The 24,023-nt window shown below is 39.5% G+C and overlaps 1 protein-coding gene across 2 annotated transcripts in view; it reads right to left on the reverse strand.

Moving 5' to 3' along the window:
• LOC139463836 (electrogenic aspartate/glutamate antiporter SLC25A13, mitochondrial-like) overlaps positions 1 to 24,023 on the reverse strand; it is a 41,612-nt gene extending 17,589 nt beyond the window's left edge. The window contains exons 1-7 of one of the 2 annotated variants that reach the window (XM_071245206.1): positions 24,004 to 24,022; positions 23,805 to 23,876; positions 10,337 to 10,393; positions 9,601 to 9,746; positions 6,000 to 6,115; positions 5,356 to 5,495; positions 1,535 to 1,681 (exon numbers count right to left, since the gene is read on the reverse strand). In XM_071245206.1, coding sequence (XP_071101307.1) covers positions 1,535 to 1,681; positions 5,356 to 5,495; positions 6,000 to 6,115; positions 9,601 to 9,746; positions 10,337 to 10,393; positions 23,805 to 23,876; positions 24,004 to 24,021 — 696 coding nt within the window. In that variant the 5' untranslated portion in view covers position 24,022. Of the gene's footprint in view, positions 1 to 1,534; positions 1,682 to 5,355; positions 5,496 to 5,999; positions 6,116 to 9,600; positions 9,747 to 10,336; positions 10,394 to 23,804; positions 23,877 to 24,003 lie in introns of both variants that reach the window. The other variant, XM_071245207.1, reaches the window with a different exon arrangement.

The following is a 24,023-nucleotide window of genomic DNA, read 5'->3' on the forward strand; positions in this document are numbered from 1 at the left end:
AGTCCTAAGTGGAATGAGATAGTTGCAGCGTTAGAAATTGGCACTAGTCCTATAGTCCTTACCAAACTGCCCAAGAGTGTCATAAGGACATGTTGAAATTTGCAATTATTTAGGGGTTTGCTATATGTTATCATCTTAAGGACAAGTGAACTAAAACAGTTAGTTTCTATCGGTGAGCTGTCAAATTTCCCCCCGCCTAGTCGGCGGTATTACATCCGTATGACATGAAAGTTATCGTACTTGAATGGAACGGACGTATTTGAATCCAGCTTTAGAAATTGCCACCAGTCCTGTAGTCCTAGCCAATAGTTTAGGTATCAGAAGTACTGGTGGAAAAATTTGCCAGTTTATAGGGTTTTTCATGTTATCATGATGAAGACTAGTAGACCAAAAATGTTAGTTTCTGCCGCTGGAATCTACGGACCCCTAATTTAATCTTTAATAGTAGAATAATGACAAGGACCTAAATCCTTCCACAATGAATCAAGCAACTTTGTCATTAAGTTGTTGAGCATGATGCGAAATACTGGGAAAGTATTTGAGCTTGGAGACATGGACAATGAGTTGGCTGCGTTGATATGCAAACAGTAACAACGCTCTGGGTCGCCATTACTGGATACAATAATTGTGCTGACAAAAGAGTGAGTGAGTTAGTGAGTTGGGTTTAACGCCGCTTTTTAACATTATTCCAGTTATATCACGGCGTGTCCGCTTGATGTGGGAGGAAAGCCCGAAGTGATGCAGGTCTCAGACATTTACCACTTCGGTGAAACCCACGAGCACGAGTATGGTGCTGACAAACCTAGAAACATAATCAGGGCGAACCGGGATTCGAACCCACAATCATAGGTTTCTGGCGTACCTAAGGGACGCAACTCTGCACAGCGAATCGCGGCACCTTGGACGACTGGCACACCCGTGTGCTGACAAAAGAAATGTCAGGGTTCTGGCAGGTGTTGTGAGATTGCTTGGTTCTCCAGCATATTTCATCTTAACATTATAGCAGAGATAAACGGCTAAATTTTTATCCACTTTTGAAATGCACTACATTTTTAAGACCATAACAGTGCCATACATCAATTTTTCCCCTTTTGTTGGGAACAATCTCATAGTCGAGACCTCGGCTGCTACTTGTTGCCATAGCAAAACTTAATCAAGGGAGGTAACACAGAATACTAGAATCATTATTCGTCTGAGAGTAGCTGTACCAGGAAGATTTTATCTTATTCAATTAGTGAAAAAAAAACCATAGAAATCCACCTCAAAATATTGAACCCATTTAAATTGACTGTATCACTTTAGAGATAGTTTGTCTTAACGGTGAGTGGAAACATTGTAAACCCAACATTTGAGAAAAAAAAGTGACATGATCTTTTATTTTCATCAGTAATATCAAAGAGGTTTCAGTTTAGACAATGCACCGAGATATGATTGTATTTAGCATCATATTGTAGCATGAATTCAGTGTATTATAAAGGCCCTCAAAATGTGGCGCCAAAGTTCTTGCCAAGATTGCATATTCTGCTGGACTTACAGTGACAATGTTGTCCCTCACGAAGGGCGTTAGTAGGTAACTCTTCAAAGAAATCATCACTTGCTCAAAGTCCTTGGCTGAGATGAAGCCACTGTTGCTGCGGTCAAACTTGCGGAAAGCCTGCCAGGCGTGCTCATCATGGAAGTCCTGAAACAATCAAGGTCTGTAATACCACTGTGTCGTCAACCTGGGAGGGAGCATGCTCAGGGATGCATCTAGGATTCCAAACTAAGTGGCTCTGGCTGACAAAACAGTTTTGTTCATATATCGTTCAAAGCTTTAAATGTAAAACTATGAACCATATTCGACGTAATAGGCGCCCAGGGTGCTCTCAAAATTTGAAATAGGGGGCCCTTATTAGAATATAATTCTGAAAGTTTGAAAATTTTTGTGGTTTATGCTAACAGCCTGAAATGATACAAAAGAAAAGTCTGTGCGTATTATACTCGACAGATATTTTTTCCAGAATTTAATTGCCCATAATTAAGGGTGCACGAATTATACACAAATAAATAAGTCTTGTGTACACTGACCGATTGGAAGGGGTGCTAATTGGTATTGTTCACTAGCTATTCAATATACTAGCAAATATTGCTGTGCGCGCTTATTAGAGTGGGTCGCTTATTACGTCGAATACGGTATCTAAGATTCCAAACTAAGTGTTTGTTTGTTTATTGCAGCACTCAGCAATATTCCAGCTTTATGATGGCGGTCTGTAAATAATTGAGCCTGGACCAGATAATCCAATAATTGACATCATGAGCATCATCTTACACAACTGGGATACGATGACATGCTTCAACCAAGTAAGTGAGCCTGACCACCCGATCCCGTTAGTCGCCTCTTACGACAAGCAAAGTCGACTGTTACGACAAGCATGGGTTGCTGAAGACCTACTCTACCCGGATCTTCAGGGGTCTCCTTAGTTAACACGGTGTCTAGCCGGGAGAGCCACATTTCAGAAATGGCTATTGCCGGTAGAGCCACATTTTCAGCTGAGTGCATTTCACCTATTCTAGCGGGTTATTAATTAATCCGATTATCGATACCTGTATATGAGTGTCCCACATTTTAATTATACTCCTAATTTAATACTCCCAGACTGAGGGAGGCGACCAGTTCCTACACCGTGTTAGTGACGACATCCTCATCTTCACTACAGACAAGAACATTGAACATTTGTGTACTGCAGACATTGTATTTTGTGATGGTATATTTTATGCCTGTCCCAAGTTGTTTGATCAGATTTATTGTTTACATGCTGAGGTGTTTGGCCATATGTTTCCATTAGTTTACTGTTTGTTGTCCAATCGAACAAAAGAGTGTTATGTCAACATGTTTCAGTACCTATGCGATTTTGCTAGTAGAGGAGGTCTAGAGTTTGCCCCACTTACAATTCAGTTGGACTTTGAACGTGCAGCTCACAATGCCGTGACTGACGTATTTCCTGGGACATTAGTTAGAGGGTGTTTCTTTCACTTCACCCAATGTATCTGGAGGAGGGTGTAGAAAGAAGGTCTGGTGATGGACTAACAGGAAAATGAGGAGGTGAAGAAGCTGGTGAGAAGAGCTGCTGCCCTCCCTCTAGTACCTCGTGACAAAGTGGATGATGTGTGGCTTGATGCCATTGCTGACTCTCCTGCTGGCCCTAAAGTGACTGCCTTCATGGACTACGTGACAACCAGTTGGGTTCAAGGAGGGGCCTTCATGCCAGAGATTTGGAACCATTTCGAAAACCAAGGCCACCGTACCAACAATCCCCTGGAAGGGTGGCACAACAAGATAAAGAAACTTGCCAGGAAGTGCCACCCGAACATCTACGAGGTAGTGAAGCTATTTCAGCGAGAGCAGTCACTCAAAGAGGTTGCAGTCCTGAGACTCTCTCACCAGCGGTGAGAACCTTCACGAAGAAAGAAGTACAAGGCAATCGATGCACGTATTGCAGTAATGCAGTAATGACATTAAATCCATTGTGATATCCATATGCTATTCATATTCATCAATGTAAAGTTTTGATGAATATGTTATCCTTGTTGAATAATAAATGAGAAAACAAGACTTGTTTTGTTATATACGGTAACCTGTTAGAATCACAAAGCATGTTTTGACAGCATAGCCGCGAGAGCCACATTATACAATCACGCAACCATAACCATTGCCGCGAGAGCCACATCAATTTGGGCTATCTATCTTCGAAATGTGGCCTTGCCGGCCTGTAACCGTTAACACTATAATAACAGGACTTGGCCAGTTATTGTATTCTAATTTGGAAAGTTTACTGACTTCTGCTTCAGACTTTATTACCTACCTGCCCCCGTGGTCTATATAAATCCCTGATGCTCAACTACGAGAGACAAGATTTTCCACATACACAAATGGCATATGTAAACTCTTACATGCCACACAACACACTGGTAGGCCTCAGATCGTACATGAATGGTAGCCAAGTTCAGAGTCTGTTTAAATAACGGCCCAATGAGATCTACGTCTAAACCTAGAACAACATCTGATTCACCACACTGATTCATGAGCATATCTTGTGGGTCCGGGACGAGTCCAACTTTACTAGGGCTGGCTAAAATGATTGATAATTGGAATTGTCATCGATAACATACATAAACTATTGTGATGAATCAAATTTAGATTTACCAAAACAGACTTGTTATTGTCAATCATGTCAATTGTCAAAAATGGAAAGCAACTGTTTTTGTTATATCTCAAGAGTCCTCAAAGTTATCCCTGCATAAATGTGTCACTGCTCACCAGTGGCATGAAATATGTGGATTTTTTCGGGACTTTCACATATATTTGGAAAGTAACATCTCCGATATTTATCTATAATTGATCGATATTTAGTTATAGATTATAGAGATTGATAATCGCTATCAATAGCCCACCCTAAAATTTTCTCTACACGCGTACCTGACACCCTATTACCCAACCATCCCCAGGTCTCAAGAGTTGGGTACAAGACATCCAATTGGAAATTGTTGAACCTGAGCCCTAGCAGAAAGTATTTAGATACACATACAACATATGATCTGAACATGCATACACTGAAGCTTTGTCTTTACTCAAGCACATAAAAGTAAAAAATAAATGCAGGCATTAACGACTTGCAGTGTAACCATGGAGTTTTATCGTTGTTGCCATTAAACAAAATATCACATGACTAACCACAGGACCAGGTAGTCTGTCTGTACAAGGTTCCTTCTCAGGACCCACCAGACCCGAGTAGTCGAGCTACCCATCCCAGCCCTAACATATAGCTAAGGTACTTGGGACCTCTTCTGACATGGCAATCATGAGGTAGCAGGGGCCTGATCACGCCTTACAGTTCCCACAGTGCGAATGTTTACATAAACTTCAAACAGATATAGACACTAAAATTCAAGGCCTTTTTAAAGCTTTTCAAGGCTGCCAACTCATTTTCAAAGTGGTGTCAAAATTTTATAAAATCCAGCATACTACATAAAAGTCATAAAATCCAAAACAGCAGTATGATCACCACACAATTTCCACCAAGACATATTTTCCACTCAACCAAAAAATAAATTAAATCTGTCATGAATTCTTCAGGGTGTTTGGCACACAATTCTATCACTGTGATAAATCCCATTAAAACACCTTTGGAACATATTTCTTTGTGCTTTAGTACTTTGATCAACAAGTATATGTTATTTTGTACAAATTCAAGACTTTTCAAGCTATTTCGGTGCTATTCAAGGTTGACACTAAAAAATAAAGGCTTTTCAAGAGGGACCATACAATTGAAGGCTTTTTCAAGCCTGTTCAAACACTGTTATATTTAAGGAACTCACATGAATGAGCTGTGTAAACTCGGCATACGACACCTTCCTTGACCTGGTACTGCCGAAGTGAAGTTTGATGAAGTCACTGCTGAAGTTGAATGGCATATCCCGATGAAGGGTGGTATGCTTGATGATGTCCTCAAACTCATCTGGAAGTGAAACACACAGCCTTCAGGCGGACACTCTACCACTAGACCATGGGGGCGGCTCTGACAGCAATGACCGCCCGCATGATGTAGTGGATACAGCGTTTGCCAGAAGAACAGAAGGTCAATAGTTCGACCCCTGACCACTTCATACCTAAATACATTATACAATGGTACGTGTTCTTACCATGTTAGGCATTCAACATTAAGGGGATAAAACAAGTCAGCTGTATACTGTCTCTGAGGAGGGTATCCATGATAAACTGCAGCATGTTATCTCAGTGGGTTTACACAATAGAACCGGTATCTGTCTGGACGCACGCACGCACGCACACACACACATCGCTATATTAGAGTGAGTGAGTGAGTTGGGTTTAACGCTGCTTTTAACAGTATTCCTCGCTATATTAGAGCAATAAACTTGCATGCGACATTAAACCCCTTTCACCTCACCTAACAGAAATGAGCCACATCACACAAGGCCTGATGTTCCAGGCAGCCACTCACCACATGTTATGTAACCGTTCCCGTTCCTGTCGAAAATCTGGAAGGCCAGGGCATACATGGCGTCGGGGAGACACAGCAAGGCCTCGAAGGCCTGGAACTCGGTGAACGAAATGAGCCTGCAATTAGAAAACAGATACCGTAAATCTTGAAATTAATGCCAGCGTGAATTAAATGTGAAAAATGCGAGTGATTAACTACCCATTTATGTCTCCAAAATGACTAGCAACAATAAGACAGCCTCACTGAACACTTTGAATATAAACACAAACATGGTTTATTGAGCAGCAGTTGTAACAAGTACATAACAATGTCATTCAAAGAATAGGGGTTACACAATGGGGATTACATAATGGGAATCTGGTGAGTTATCACTGCTGGGGTCAAGAGTTCTACCCACTCATGCCAAGCTTGTTGACACCTTCTCTGCATACCAATCAGTGAACTGTTGTTGGTGCAGTTATTTTATTGCCTTTGAACTTCCTTAATGCAAGTCAGCAGAGTGAACATATAAACTGTGTGTTATTTTTAGGAAAAAACTGTTTATTGTTTTTACAGAAGTGCTCTACCTCAGAGCTAATGAGTGTTTCTATTTGTTGTTTGACTGGATCAAGATAAGGATATGTATCATTCCACTGGGGATGGGGATGGGGTTGGGGTGTTGATATCGAATCGCATTTTTGGCTAGGGGTCAGCTGTCGTATTAATTTGGAGGCGTTAATTTCCAGATTTACAGTAATAATGCTATTATATAGGTGTTTTCATATCGGCCCAAGACAACGCGTTGAACGCCACTGACCAATATAACTGACCTTGGACCTATAACAAGGCCATTATGAAAACACCCATTTAATGATATATTTATTAATTGACTACCTAATGTTTCCAAGAAGTATGTAGAATATGTTACAGGTTATAGGGAATACTACACTCATTCTTGTTAGATACCATTTTTACGAAACTCGTGAACTTTCCATGGTATCTGTCCATTCGATGTCCCAGCTCTGCTATCAAAGGTTCGGTTTCCTTGATCTATCAGCAGAATTAATATCATGTCCGTACAATTTTGGAAGAGGGAAATCAGAGTGTTCGCCAAAGTCATTTATGTAAACTGTACCACCCTATACTGAAGACGTGAAAATCAACAAACTCAATTCTGCTTGCATGTCAGTGATAGCTTCGAGCGAAGGGCAAGGTCATCACCAGTTTTACGCTAGAGATGGGGAATGTTATTGTTCACATTTGGGATATTTGGGGCCACATAATCAGAAATCAGGCACGTTTCTACTGAGTTTTCGAATGATTTGTATCAGAAATGTTCACTTTGAGTGATCTGGTAGTACAGTCGTAAACAAACAACTCCCGAAACAGTGCCACAAAATACGTTTCGAAGGGGACACTGATGGAACAACCGGATCATCACAAGTAATTCTAGATATCTGTCCAGCAGGGGTCCGGAAAATTTAAAATCCCAATCGGACATTTACATTTATGCCACGCCCCCTTCAAACAGCGTGTTTTAGTACGACTTTTTACACACAAATTACAAGTTGTTACGTATTCATAATATGATGAATTATGAATTGTTTCAATTTAAATTGTTTAATTCCCCGGACAATTGATAACAAATAATATCATTTTAGATAAATATGGAAAACATACGTTTGTTTCTGTTATAATAACGATCTGTCAACGTTGTGAACGGTCTAATTAATATTCATGAGTCTGCTCAAGTGTACGCGTTGTAACATTTGGATCGAGACTATTATCCCATATTTGGTCATCACGTGACCTTACGGGAAAAGTTTTTTTTTTAAACTAAAGATTATTTAAAAACAAGACAGATAATATAATCATAAATCCTAAACTACCGTTGATAGCAATAGTTATTTGAATACTTTTTCATCTGTACTTAATTATTGACCATAAAAAAATTTGATAATCGATCGTCACAGAAAGCAAAATGGTGGTCAATCAAGATTCAATATACGACTAGCTACTGAAAACAATAAAATCTGCAAATCCTCGTTGTATGTCAATCAAGTGAAAGTCGTTAGCCACGACTTACAAAATGATCATTCAGACTTTGAGGGTTTGGCAGATCCGCTCGACTGATCTGCATCGGTCAACTGGCTGTCGTCACGCTTTCGCTTCTTGTCTGAGGTTACGTATCGTAGCATTGTGAGGATAATGAGGTACATCAATGATGCAAGGTATTTATGTACAGTTGTAAACACATTTTACTCAAATGAACAAGATGTTCTCAGTAATAAATCCTCGATTAATAAGTGTCAACTCAGTTTATTGCCTATTACAGTGATTGACCGATTGGACTATCATTCTAGGTACGATGTATTTACAGCAATCAAAACAAACAAAGCTTGTCAGTGTAGATAATCTTCATTGTGTTACAACTGCAGACAGAAATTGCTCAGTTCTAACTGTTGATCATGTCCGGTCAAAATTTAAGAATGTCCGGACAATACTTTTTAAAATGTCCGGACAGAAAAATTTAAATGTCCGGTAAGCAATATTTTAAACCGGACATTTGAGATTCCCAATCGGACATGTCCGGCACATATGACGGTTTCCGGACCCCTGCTGTCCAGATAGTTTAAACTGACATCATTTCACCACACTTATCCATTTACGTTAAATCAAATTGAAATTTGCGAAAGTGGTCGGGTGCATCATGCTCATGGGTACCCTCGATCTATTGATTGGCAGTCGTACATTGGAAATGGATATAGCTTGATTATCTAATGTAGAAGCTCTATGCATAACCTATATAGCGTGCAAACCGAATTTGATGCGAGTGACTATCTTCTTTGGTTTAATAAAGTGTTTGTAAATATGTCTCTCTCATGAGATTGCATGAGTTCTGCCTTGTAGTTGCAAAATGAATGATGTCTCACGATTTTTTATGAATGAGTGAGTGAGTGTACCCATGTCGGGAATCGAACCCGGGTCTTTGGCGTGACGAGCGAACGCTTTAACCACTAGGCTACCCGACCGCCCCTTTTTATGAATGAAAAAAGTAGTCCCAATGTGACAAAGGTCACAGTTTTATCCAATCAAAACGAATAAAACAAGGTCAACCTTGTACGACACTTGTGTGACATACAGATTTAGTATCTTACCACCTGTGTCTTCACCACGTGGGTAATAAATTCATGGATTTGACAAGAGCGAAAAGGGACTAAACACAATACATCAATTCACGTAGAATTCAACCTCATGCTGTATAGAGGTCTCCCCTAACTGCTCAGGGTGCCGTTGACCTACAGCAGGCTTCAATTTTTTATGAGGTTTGAGGATGTCCTTGCCCATTGACATGATTGAGCATGTACAGTTTAGTGCAATATTCTAGCAATACCCCAACGGGTTACAAGTAATGGGCTTCACACATAGGACCCATTTGGGGATGACCCTTGACTCATCACATCTTCCCGAGGCAGGGGAGATAACTAACAAAAAAAAGTCCAGTTTCCGCGCTTGCCAAACTTTATGTACATAAAATACATTTACAGATAAATGTCATTGTTTCTCGGAATGTGGAATATTGCTGCATGTGTAGATCCTTTCCTCCCGATGATGTACTCACCCATCACGAGATGTGTCGACACTGCTGGCCAACAACTTGAGCGTGTAATCATTGTAGTCCTTCGAGTCAAGCACTTGGAGATAGTGATGGATCAGGTCAGAGTAGGTCATAAACTTCTCTCCATCCCCATTCTCCTTTGTTGCATACTGAAACAAGGTGAGTGAGTGAGTGAGTGAGTGAGTGAGTGAGTGAGTGAGTGAGTGAGTGAGTGAGTGAGTGAGTGAGCGAGCGAGCGAGCGAGCTTCTTAGCTATCTTAAAGATTTCAGCATGAGAGAGGAAAGGGCAAAGTGACACTGGTCGTTGACGTTTTGTGACGATAACTACACAGATATTTAGTGGTGCTCAAACCTCTGGATCATCAGCCGTCTGCTACTTTGGTGAAACACACAAGCAGAGTCATGGTGCTGACATATATAATCAATGCAAGGGATGCAACTCTGTATAGTGAATGACAGCACCGTATGAATACGATGCCATTTGTGTATTTGCACCTTCATAGTGAATGGCCACACCTTAGACAAAACGGCAATGTGTGCCCGCACTTTCATAGTGAATGGCTGCACCTTAGACAACAGGGCCACTGTGTGCGTGCACTTTCTTAGTGAATGGACGCACCTTAGACAACAGGGCCACTGTGCGTCTTCATGTGAATAACAAGACACATCAATGAATGTGATGACCACGACTGTCATGAAAATGCAGGAATCTAGGAATTTCCAATGAGATTTTTCTCACCTTCAAGAATATTTCCTTGAGTTCCTCTGGCTTCGCTCGACTTTTGAAGATGTCATCCTGTAATGTGCAAAGAACATTTACTGACTGGCATATAACATCACAAACTAACTCTCACAAACACAGAAGTCCAAGGCGGACAAATATTTCACAGTAAATGGGTTCCTAAACAAAGTAAATATTTCAAAAGATTTACTTCTATTTAGTTTTGACTGTTTGTTGCCGCACTCAGCAATAATATTCCAGCTATATGAATAGCAGCCTGTAAATAATCAATTCTCAATCACACAATCCAGTGATTCCACACCGGGAACGATGACGCCATCACACCAGGCTTGACTCTCTAAGCCACTATCGCCTCTTACAAAAGGCATACCTTGCTGGGGACCAATTCTAACCTAGAATCCCAACAGAGTAGGGCACTTCTGACTTAACATCTAGTCAAAATTGTTATGCCTGACTAAACAGGACCAGCATGCCCATATATTCTGAAAACCATTTGTGAATTTGAAATCTGTGAAATCATCATCGCATCAGCAGTTTTCTATCCATGTAGAATCAGGGTTGACCCATTACACAGACAATCCTGTGTCCCATGCACAAATGCTTTTGGCTACCTACAATAATGGCTTGACTTTGTGATTTTATGCTGGCTACCTTTGAAAAAAATACTTGTGGCTACTTGGTAAAAATTTAAACTTTGAGGCCTGATAACTGAACAGTATTCCAGTTATAAAATGGATGAACAGCCTGAAGCGATGCAGTTCTACCTTGATGGTCACCTTCATGAAAGCTAGGGATGTCACGCTACAGGTGTCACACGATACAATACATATCTCGAAACAGACGCCACAATATGATATGTATCTCGATACTGCACATGCAACATTTTGTGCCTAAAACCCAGTCATTAAACTGACAATAGACTCGCTAATAAAGGTAAAGAAGGAAAACTGACGAACTAAAACCCATCAACATGATTGCCACTGAGTCAAGTCAACTATTCTGTAGGAGCAAATAATAAGTAAGAAGCAATTTTACGACGACCAAGAAAGTTAAGAGGAATTACAAAAAATAGTTCATACTTGCTTACTGATATCGATGCAAGATAAACAAGGACAGTCAATATGGGGTTAAGTGTGAATCAATGCCAAATTAAGTGTATTGGGGTATCGATCGAGCAAAGTTTGTGGGTCGGTGAATCGCAACATTACTGGTGAAATCACAAGTTTGGGTATAATGCTAAAACTACAGTGCAACAAGATGAATAAACCCATTTCACCCAATTCTGGGCTCCATTCCACAAAGCATCCGTAGCTCAAGATTGTCGTAATGCAGTGAAGTATCAGAGTTACGATTGTCTCAGCGCTAAGATCACTTTGCTTCCTTTAAGATAATGGTATTAATAATGTTTCACTGTCATGCTATTTGATGAAAAATATTCTTTTGTATACATGTTGTGGTGAATGTCTCTAAAGGACTAGTAATGTAGTCCTCGGGGCATGTGGTCGGTGTTCTGAGACCCAACAATAGCAACAGGACATACCGTAGACGTCCAAACAAACAACAGGGAATATGCTAGGGCTGCAACGAATACACTTTGAGGCGAATGCTACTTGTATCACGAATATACGTAACGAATACGAATATAGAGTAATGAATACGAATATTAATTCACGAACACAATAACAAGACAGCAGTTGATGTATTATTTGTTATATTCAGTGAAACAAAAGCAACACAAATTATTTGACATGGTTAGTTAATTATTAGCATATTATACATATATGTATACTGCACTAATCCAGGTACAGTAGTGCCTCGTTTATCCTGAAACCAGCTTCTTACTGGAAGAGTTACTTCCCTTCAATTATGCAACTCATGACAGATGACAGAATGTCGATTTTCCTATGGTATGTCCAAATTCAGTGCCATAATGCTTACTGATGGTTTCTAAACTTGCTGACGGGTGTTTTTCCTTAAACAGACAAATTTCCCCTTTTTCCCGTGCTGTAACTGCATGTTGCTTACGTTTCGCTGGTTGACAGGCCATACTTACACAACTTTGACCTCTGACCTCCACAGACGCCATATTTATCGAAGGAGATTACATGTTCAATAAACAAGCTCGTCTCAAACGTAACTCAGTGTCACTTGGTTAATTGACTTCTCACGAATCAAAGGATTACCACCAGCGGAAGTGTATTGTCCGGATAAGTGAGACAATTTTGTGTGCATTTCAGTGTTTTGTGTATGAAAATGACCGTCCGGTTCCGGAAACTGAATTTTCGTATATACGGGTAAATTTATATAGTAATTATTTCGTTTTGAATGAAAATCGTCAGGGAACTGAGGTTTCCGGATATCTGATGTCCATATAAGCGGGGCACGACTGTACTAGTATCTGCTCAAATGCAACAATGACCAGTGACCACATTACTGTCAAATTAAATGTTTTAAGCATGTTGTCTTTCAAGAAATCTATGCATATAATATCTTCTTATGGATATTTTTAGATACAGGGTATGTAAATGAACATGACTGCATATTCATGAATATTCAATTCTATTGGTCACGAATAACGAATTCAATTCAGGAATGGATACGGTTCGATTCACCGAATACGTGAGTGAATCGTAACAGCCCTAGAATATACACAAGCATCGGAAAGCCATAAAGCAACAAAATCATTATTTGACATGACAATGAACAACAAGGTATGAGGAATTACGGACTATCTGTCCCAGGTGAAGGAATGAGGAAAGCCAAGAGTCACTGGCTAGGCCAAGCAGGGATCCATTTTTCCGACCTCACACATCGATTATGTGTTTGAGGTGAAGGAATGGTGAAAGCCAAGTGTCACTGGCTGGGCCAAGCAGGGATCCATTTTTCCGACCTCACACAACGATTATGTGTTTGAGGTGAAGGAATGGTGAAAGCCAAGTGTCACTGGCTGGGCCAAGCAGGGTTCCATTTTTCTGTGTGAGGTGAGGTGAAATTGGGTTTAACGTCGTGTCCAAGATTATCATGATTATTGCCCTTATATAGCGATGACATGCACAAGTCTGTGTGGCTGCTTGTACTTGTCTGAACTGATGCCGATTTATAGTGCTAGCCCACTGAGATACCATGCTGCAGTTTAACATGGATACCCCACTCAGACACATTATACTGACTCCGAGCCGACCAGTCCTTGTTTTAGCCCCTAAACTGCCAGCCCCAGACAGGGTAACAACAAGTACCATCTTTTAACATCTTTTGGCATGACATGGCCAGGGATCGAACCCCGGACCTTCTGATCCTCGAGCTGATGCTCTACCAGACCACAGTAGTGGCGTTCCATTTTCCTGACCTCACATGAGGTAGAAGCCTCATCATACGACAGGTCATATCAATAGATGATTCCACTGACAACAGACTCACAATCATGGCCATATTGAGACTGAAACACACTTACCTGCATGCTAGACCACATATTGAAAGCTTACAACTGAAGCACTCTCCATGCGATTAGACTGACGTTCACACACATTCATAGACTCACGCTCATCGAATCTAATGCATGCAGCATGTGCAGTGCGGTAATATATACAATTACAATGAATGTATGCAGTTCATGCAACATATGCATGTAGAATTAAGCCCAGGGCTATTAAAAAGATCATCATAATTCAACTGGTCCTTCCCATATTTATGAACCTGTAACAGCATTTGTTTACATAATCTTGATGCATTATTCTAACTACATTAATTCCATCTGTTACCATTACTTTTTGTTTAAAACTTTGTGGACTGGCAATTATAACAATTACCAGGGAATAGTAAGCTGGTCCAATGTGTTAAATGTTGCATCAAGCAATATTCCAGTTATAACCCAGCTGTCTGTATATAGGGGAGTGTGGGCAAGGCAAACTAGTGGCTAATAGTATAAGCAAGCGCCCTCAAGTTCAGGGTGTGATGATGATCAACGAGGTCAAAAGCTGTACGCCTGCCACTGATCAGCTCTTTTAACAATTTCATATAAAACATCACTTGGCACGATGATTTACCATTAAAATTGTATTTCCTGCTCTCATAGATGTTGCTTTATATGCAGAGATTAAGATTACCATGTGTATTTTCTCGTAAACTAAGCTGGAAATAGCAATCAGCTGAACACACGTTTCTCCCTATCTACCAGTGATTCAGCTAAAAGTACCCAATGATACAACTTCAAAGAATCTTTATGCAATGGTCGGAGGAAATGCATCTGAAATTATTCTTTTATCAGGAATAATATATTCCAATATCATGTAACTTTAGTTGCAGCTTTTACTTTACCGGGTACGTTATTTAAAATTATTAGAACAGCATAGCTCTTTGGTACAGGTGATTGCTATTGCTGGATATTTTTACACATAGAACAATTTGACCAGTCACCATGGGGACTTCCTCCACTACATGCATTTCAATTGCAAAAACCTTCTGTTTACATATTGTAGTCAAATTGCCACAAATATGACTTTTAAGTCAAAGTATGGCGTTTATAATATGTATCCATTCTTTGGCAACTAAAGTTCGTTTCAAGGAGTCAATGGGAGTAATCTGTAAATAACAGTGAGTTGTGGGATCTACTGATCACTTCACACACCTTCCCCCGAAATTAATGTCAACAATATTGAATATAATAAAACATATTACAAACATAAGTTAAATCAAGGTGCTCAAATGGTTTGATGCACTTCTCAAGGTGAGGCCCGTTTAATTTCAATGTAGATTATTGATCAGATCATCTTAACTGGGCACCGCCATTTTGTTAGAAGCAAATGCAATGATATGACAGGTGGAATCTTATTGGTCAATAGGAGGGACAAAAAAGGGACATAATTCAAAATAGCCACTGGCAGCGCTACATTCAAACCACGAAATTCCAGCATAGTACGGCAAGGGTGGAAACTGGACTTTTGTCATCAGATAACACCTTTGCCTCAGGAAGATGTTGTTGCCATGGAAGCTCTTCATCAGCAGGATGATCAAAAAATAATTAAGGAATGAATTGCAAGCATAAACTTCCAACGGGAAAAAATCAACAAATATCCACTGTATTTTGTTGAATATTATTCCCTATCTCAAGAAAATACTTACCGCACTGACTTCATTTTTATAAGGTATGAGCAATTACGCGTTGTTATATGCAAGTTAGTTGCAATACATTTTGTCAAGTACAATTGGTATTAATTTATTCCATGCAGTTATTAAAAAGAACAAAAAACTGTTTCTTTATGCCGAGCGTCAGACAGGGTAACAACAAGTGCCATCTTAAAGCAACTTTTGGCTTCCGTGCAAACGCTCTACCACTAGACCACTAGCTATGGATTTCCACTAGCTTTCAAGACACCTTTAACATCAGACAACTGACTGATATTTTGGATACCCGTTTATTTATGAAAGATACAAGACAAGACAAGGTGCGATGGGGTGTATATGTGTGATGAAGTGTATATGTGTGATGGGGTGTATATGTGCCATGTGCAAATACAACGCATGGAACAAAATACAGATATACACAGATATATGTGCAACTATTCATCAGACAGACTTACATTATTCTTCATCACCCAAGTGAAGCAGCCCAACAGACAATACAAATCACATTAGAATAATGATTGTAAGTTTACATCAGTTTACTGTCCTGTTCTAGAGACAAGACAACACCACACCCAACAGACAAAACAATTAATATTAGAATAATGATCGCAGGATTACACAGCGATAGAAACTAAGTTTTAGTCCTCTAATCCTTATAATGATAACACGTAGCAAAACCCTTACAAAGGGCAGAGTTCTACTAGTCGTTATGATACCTTAACTATTGGGCAGTTTGGCAAGGACTACAGGACTTGTGCCAATTTCTAACACTGTAACATCAAATTACCATCCTCTTTTACAGACTAGACAACACTCAAGTTTGACCACATGCACAGATCAAAATGATGTTATAACTAAAAAAGAGAAGAAGTTAATTCAACACATTCAAGACCCATTCGCGACCAACTAGTGTTATTCGGGGGCAAGCCGATGAACCCCCTCTCATGGCCATTTTCCGACCGGGATCCGTCTTAACACAAATGGGCATACCTAAAACAATTGTCAACTCATTGCGTAATCATGGTAATGGTTCACATATATTTTCCCATATATTATATATATTTTAGATGCAATTTAAAGCACATCGGGACATGCGGAATTATACAGTATGATTAACCACATTTAACAGTGTCATGGGTATAATATTAGATGCAAGACATGTGTAAAATCAAAAATTATTTGATGTATTCTTTGATGAAGAACTTGAAATCATACGCGCATTCTGATTGGTTTGTCGTATTTTTGCACATAACATTCATCAATAGTGGGATGAGTCTTCTTGCAGGTTACGGAAAGGGGCGAGTGGTGACAAATGATTAAAGAACCGTAAACCATAACCTTAAATCATGATGCAAATCGACCCTCACATACAGTTTGTCCCTTGGTTTCTTCCTATACGGAAAATATAATGGTTTGGTCTAAATGGTAAACGAAGTTGACGGGGGATATAGAAACGGGCTCCGACATGAGGACTTGGAGTTGCATGAGTAGACCTGCTTGTATGTTGTTGGTTTTTTTTTCATATCTAATAATGATGTTTTAAGGTTTTTAAAAACTTCAGTGTCTTGACCGGGCATTGTACATACCCATCAGAAATACCCGGAATATGCTGGCGGTTTGCAGGGGATCAGCCATATTTACACATGGACTGAAGCCCGTACAAAAATTGATTTAAAAAGGAAAGGGGATTGTTTCAAGTGTAAAAGACTACGTGAAGAACTCAATGTACACAATAACAATCAGAAATGTAACATGTAACAGAAGTTTGTAACAGAATACATTATAGTATTAAATTAGCCTTGTCAAATCTCTTTTTGAAGGTAAAATAGTCATGTAACGATTAAATAATATTGATATCACCTTGAAGATAAGTATTTCCAAACAACACGGTCTTGATAAAGCCCTTGACATAAAAGTAACATGTTGATCTGACATCACAACAAGTATTTGTCACAAAGTGAGGAAATGTCCCCCGCCTGTGTATACACCATAGTACCAAATATGAAGACAATCCAGCGATTAGTTCTTGAGATATCGCAGCAACACCGTTTTCAAACTCCAAAAGCAGATTTGCCTGCTGTGACCTTGAAAATGGGGTCAAGGTCACCAAAACCGACTGGTGTTTGCGGAGTCTGTATATACACCATAGTTCCAAATATGAAAACAATCCAGTGTTTAGTTCTTGAGATATCGCAGCAACACCGTTTTCCAACTCCAAAAGCAGATTTGTCTGCTGTGACCTTGAAAATGGGGTCAAGGTCACCAAAACTGACTGGTGTCTGCGGAGTCTGTATATACACCATAGTTCCAAATATGAAGACAATCCAGTGTTTAGTTCTTGAGATATCGCGGCAACAAACAGGTGGGACGTACGTACGGACGGTCGTGAATACTATATCCCCCGCTTCGCGCTTTCCCGCGGCGGGGGACAAAAACTCAAACATTAACATTGAAAACTGTCTTCGTTAGGATTAACACTACTCCAAGTAGGATCATCATGAATAAATCTGCAAAACCCTGTGTACGTTTAAATCGCTACAACCCAGTCTTAATTTATAAAGAATAATTTCATTAAATCTATTCCCAAATTATTAAAATAATCTTTGCACATTATATTTAGGGAGAATTTGTGACTTTTTGAAATTTTGTGAAAGATTCTGTTTCTATCAAGAGCATATGTTAACGCTGTACAGAGGTTTGACGTAAATTGATTATCGCGTGTCTGTAGAGTGACTTGCATGATGCCAGCATTCATTTGAAATATCAAGGTAGCTTTTAAAATGAACATGTAAAATAACATCAACATTATTTCTATTATTACATTGGGTCGTCGTTGAGAATATTGTGGTTGTCATTACCTAAACCCTTCGGGTAACTCCAATTTTATATTTCGTGTGAATGATAATTGCATTGCACATTTTTAAGTACCACAAACGGTGAGGCATCAATACATTCTAACACCCCTCTGGTACTCTGCCTCGTCTCGCGAATACAAATCAAAGCAAAGCTTATGTAATCGGCAACGATGTAGACATCCTAACAGACGTGTGTTAAGCTTTGATGATAATACCCTTATTACTTCATGAAATACCAGTGAAGATTGCGGGGTGGAATAGGTCTTCAGCAACCCATGCATGCCGTAAAGGGTGAGTGAGTATGGTTTTCGCCACTTTTAGCACTATCCAAGCAATATCAGGGCAATATCACGACTCTCAAGCTCCTCACAGCAATAGCCCTTTTGTGGAGCTTTCTATACCGAGAGTATAACGAAGGTGTCACGCGCTGGGAAGGAGCTTGCGCTTCCATGTGACCATATTATCTCCCTGGATGGTTGCTGGGATACAAAAAGGCAGAATGATTTCGAGATTGTCCTAAATAATCGAAGCAAGGCTGATGTCTGACTGGTGGTATCTGACATTAATGCAGGGTATAACTCTGATTAACTCATGAAAAAGCAATTGGCAATATAATTCAATATGTATCGCAATACAGGTTAAAGTCGACTATGCTTGTTGTAAAAGGCGACTAACGGGATTGGGTGGTCAGGCTCACTAACTTGGTTGATGCATGTCATTGATCCCAATTGCGTTGATCGATGCTCATGATATTAATCAATGGATTGTCTGGTCCAGCCTCGATTATTTACAGACCGCCGTCATATAGCTGGAATATTGCTGAGTGCAGCGTTACACAACAAACCCACCAACCAACCAACAGGTTAAAGTATGGCAACATATTGCAATACAAAATCCAGGTCAATACACAGCCCTAAAATTAACCAAGAAAGTCTTCTAGCCAGAATACTGATAACATCGAGCAATATTGGGATATTGCTCGATGTTATAAGTATTCTGGCTAGAAGACTTTCTTGGTTAATTTTAGGTCAATACACGGCCCTAAAATTAACCAAGAAAGTCTTCTAGCCAGAATACTGATAACATCGAGCAATATCCCAAATATGTTTGAAATTCTTCTAGCCCTTAGGCGACTTTAACATTACTGGTCCGGACTAGTGGGCTGGTGCTGATCCCGGCATCATAATGAGCAGGTCATACAACTACGGTTCAAAATGCCACCTCTAGGCTTGCAACCATCAACAGTGCTGGTGTTCGATCTGCATGGATAAAAAAACATTAAAAAACAACAACAGGTGCCATACTTAATGAAGCACTCCAATTAACCAAGCATATACAAGTACACGAACTCCAGCACACTCTATATGGTAATATTATTAACTGCCTGAGTAAGTTATTGTAACTAACATTCACTACACCATCATAACGTCCCTGAGTTTCAAATGACACACTTAATATGAATTCTGAAAGGATAGATCTATGTCTACACAACAAGAACAGCTGCCTGTGTTGAAAATTGAAGATTATAACGTCACAACACTAGCCACAATGATATCCAGAGTTCAGTCGTAAGAGGGTGTAGTTTCACTTTGAACAGCATTTCAGTTATAGCACATGTTTGTGTAATGTGTGAGGAGAGCCCAGAGTGACTGACACAGGTCAAAAGACGTAGTATAACCAACAAGTAAGGGTATGGTGATGACAAACCGTGAATCACTATCAGGGCATGTATTAGACTGGAACCTACGATCAACAAATCCATGGACGTCCACGTCTACATGATTTACACAGTGCATTAGAGGTGAATAAAAAAACCTGTCCCAGGGCCTACTGTCATGGTCACTGAACCATTAAGTACTGGTACTGTTATGAGCCTCCATTTCTTAGCAACAAAGGGGTTGTGTCTTTTCTCCAGGAACAGTGCAAATACTTTTCACAAGTTACATACCGCCTGTCACAAAGGTTTTTTCAGGATTTATAGCTGCTGTTTGAAAAGCATATCCGGGTATGCTGTTGAAATTATTTGCAGAATCGGCAGAGCCCATTTCATGTGAACATGAATCTCCCGGCCATGATCAAACGTAAAGGAGAAAATCTTACACATTACTTTATTAACAGTTTTGGAAATAAGGAAGTCAAGGGTCCTTGTCTAGTGCTACTCATGTCAAAAAACCAAAACCACAATATTCTGAAGCTCACTGGAATTTTGCTGGAATATTATTTTAGTAATAGCTCAGAAAGGTAAGACAAGGCTTCATCATCAGAAGAAGCATACAAGACCTAAAAATGTCTATATACAACAGACAGTATCATTGACATATGATTAACTAGCTATGTAGAGGGCCAAAATCACCATGGCACAATTGGCCGCCACAGCAGTACATTCATGTTGGGTTGTGCCATTTATACAGCAAAATATTGTATGGGTTATTCAACATACCACAAAACTCATAAAGATGCATATATAAATGGCTAAGAAATTGGCAAAATTTAAATTTCAATATGGCTGCTGCGGTGGCCATTTTAAAAATGGATAGGAATTATGAGAGGACCTTTTTCGAGACATCATAGCTGTGATTATCAATGCAAAGTATCAGCTTCACCATGGTTATTGACCTTGTGCTTACAGAGAGGACGCATAAATGTAAACGTTAAAATCAAATACTATACTGATGGACATATAATGGACACTGCACAATGATATAGGCTCACTTGACCTTCATCCTCAAGGCAGATGAAATGAGTTAAGAAGCGAAGAACTTCGAAGCTGGACCCTGTTACACCAAGCAATAGCAGTGTTATGATTCATTTACCATGTCTTTTTTGGTTTGGTTTGTTGTTTAAGGCCGCACTCAGCAATATTCCAGCTATATGACGGCGGTCTGTAAATAATCGAGTCTGGACCAAACAATCCAGCGATTAATATCATGAGCATCGATCCAGGCAATTGGGATCGATGACATGTATCAATCAAGTCAGCGAGCCTGACCACCCAATCCCGTTAGTCGCCTTTTACGACAAGCATAGTCACCTTTTACGGCAAGCATGGGTTGCTGAAGACCTGTTCTACCCCGGAATCTTCACGGGATTTACCATGTCCACAGCTTTAAATAAACTGTTAGCTGTAAAGGCCTGCTGGAATTGAAAACTATCTGCCCGAGAACAAATATGTTGGCCTCGGGGGCTACAGGCTGATGTCTATCGAACACTGGGTAACCACCTGACCCACTATTTCACCTATGACCTAAATGTTTTATCACAGCTGGAAACAGACGTCAAGAAAGACATATTTACATCAGATGTTTCTTCATTTTCACCTACAGACTTAGAGTGAGTTAAGCTTCATAATCACATGGGCAGTATTTTAGCCACATTGTGACGAAAACAAGCTGTCCATTAATAATACATAAATTTAGACTATATAAAAGCTGTCGACAACAGACATTAAAACAACAAGAGTATCACAGAATTGTAGTTAAAACTGGCGTGGAATGATAAATGAGTATGACATTACATAACACCACAAGATAATGGGCTATAGAACATTAGCAATCAAAGTTAGGCCACCATACTTGGGACCAAGGAGACATGGTACTTCTGCTACCTACACGGTACCTTAACCGATGGTAATTATTTACAGGTATGCTACTATTAAAACTATGGTAGGAATAAATTGACCTTGTATGTGGTCTTACATAATCTCTCAGGAGAACAATAGTTTTATGCTACTGCAACCCCCATTGAGCATGTTAAGAGTATACAAACTCAAAATGATTGCAACAAACATCAGCCCAAAACACCATCTGTACAAAAGACTACCTACAGGCACATCTTTTTTGGGTCCATGTTACCTGTATTTGTTTTGTTTAGCCTTATCTCTGTAATATAAAATAAGTATACAGTCTGCAACTTAAGCCCCCAGTTCGAAGCCCAGTAAATTTCAGATCAGTCTTAGCTAATAACATGAATAAACATATGATAACACTAAAATATACAAAAATGATGCTGTGAGCCAAGTTTCGGCCAGAAGAAAGGTTTTAGGCATGGACTGAGCATAATGACTCTCCAATTTATTTTCTAGGTTGTTCATGGATGAAAGTTTGTGTTTTCTCGCAGATGTCATTCAAGCATGCTTAAAGATTACAACATAGTTTTCAAATATTTTCATACTTAAAGGGAATAATATCATTATCTAATGAAGATAATAACACTGTTCAGGTAGAGGACAAGACAACAAGACGAAACAATTGACAAACACAACATGCACATGCTGAATACTGAAGAGAGACATTCAGCAACTACCTCCGACATGTAGGACATAAGCAATTGACATAAAGTATCTTCAACTGTCCACCAGCTGAATCATCTATCAGTTTGCAGTGTTCAAAATGAAGGGGGGTTCTTGGGCCTTCGAGGTTTGCCCCCTAAAGTATCTGATTGTAGGGAGCCCTTAAATATTTAACTTTTAGAATTAGGGCAATGAAAGGACCCCTTGACTTTCATGCTTAATTTTGAACACTGCCAATATCACCACAACCAATCTAACATGTGTCAGAACTTTACGAACATGTCAACAATACTGCATATTACAGTACAAAATTTGACAGCATATAAAATTACCATATACAGCGAAAATCCATTAATCCGAAAAGTAGCTTTCCCAGTGAAATCTTTCAGATATAATAATTCCCAAATTATGTATCAAGGATTTAATTGGTTTGATGAATGTTCAGCAGATGGGTTTGGCCAGTGGACAGTTTGGGTAATGCTGGGTGTAATATAAAATCTGTATCTCTAATCTCACCTAGTTCACATGCTTCTAAACTTAAAGTATGTTGAAAGTACTTATCATGTATGCTAGTTGAACACTAAACAGGAAACAAAAAGAATATTATTCTTATAAGAAGAATTTATTACTTGATAACTAACTCAGGAAATATATGAAGAGCATATGTGGTTACCCACTTTTAATTATACAACATCAGTTGTCTATATGACGCAATGGCAATTACTATAAATAGAAGAATTAACTAAGTCATCTGTGTTCCTGGGGTAGACCTGTGCAATATACATTAAAGACTCTGTAATAACTAGCTTACATTACTTCTTCAGTATTGTTCAACACTGATTAAAAACGTGTGACTCTTATATACAGGAGTCTATGCTAAATCAGGACTGTGATCGCTGTCCATATCTGAGCCTGTCCTAAACTGTGCTGCTAACATGTGTATAATCACTGTGTACACGCATGGCGCTAGTATTGAATGAAGGGTATTCACTATATGTAAGTCAAGTTCATTTGACACATGAAAAACTCGTAAAGGTCACACAACAGACATTGAGATTGATCACGGATAACAACATTGCATGTGCAGTCAAGAGAGGGAACATGGAGGTCGTTGCAAGACAGGTGAGGGAGAGGGGATGCAAGCGGTCGTATAGGAGGGGAAAGCTTGTTATTGCATGCAGTTTGCGGTGAGTTTTACAACCTTCTTGGGTGATTCGCACTCAGCACGTTTGGGGATAGGCCATAACTTGGAAACAATCTCCAACTTAATACCCTGCAATAACAAAGTCAGTTCAAAAGTTACAACAAATAAGGTTTTCTTATTTCATGCATCAAGAAAGATTTAGTAGTAGCTCATAATTCAATTGACATTCATCTTACATTCGCACACCAAAACATACCGTGTCTTTACCCGCCATGT

The sequence above is a fragment of the Haliotis cracherodii genome, unplaced genomic scaffold (assembly GCF_022045235.1).
Source record: "Haliotis cracherodii isolate W230 unplaced genomic scaffold, xgHalCrac1.p SCAF_16, whole genome shotgun sequence".
In the NCBI taxonomy this organism is placed as follows: Eukaryota; Metazoa; Mollusca; class Gastropoda; order Lepetellida; family Haliotidae; genus Haliotis; species Haliotis cracherodii.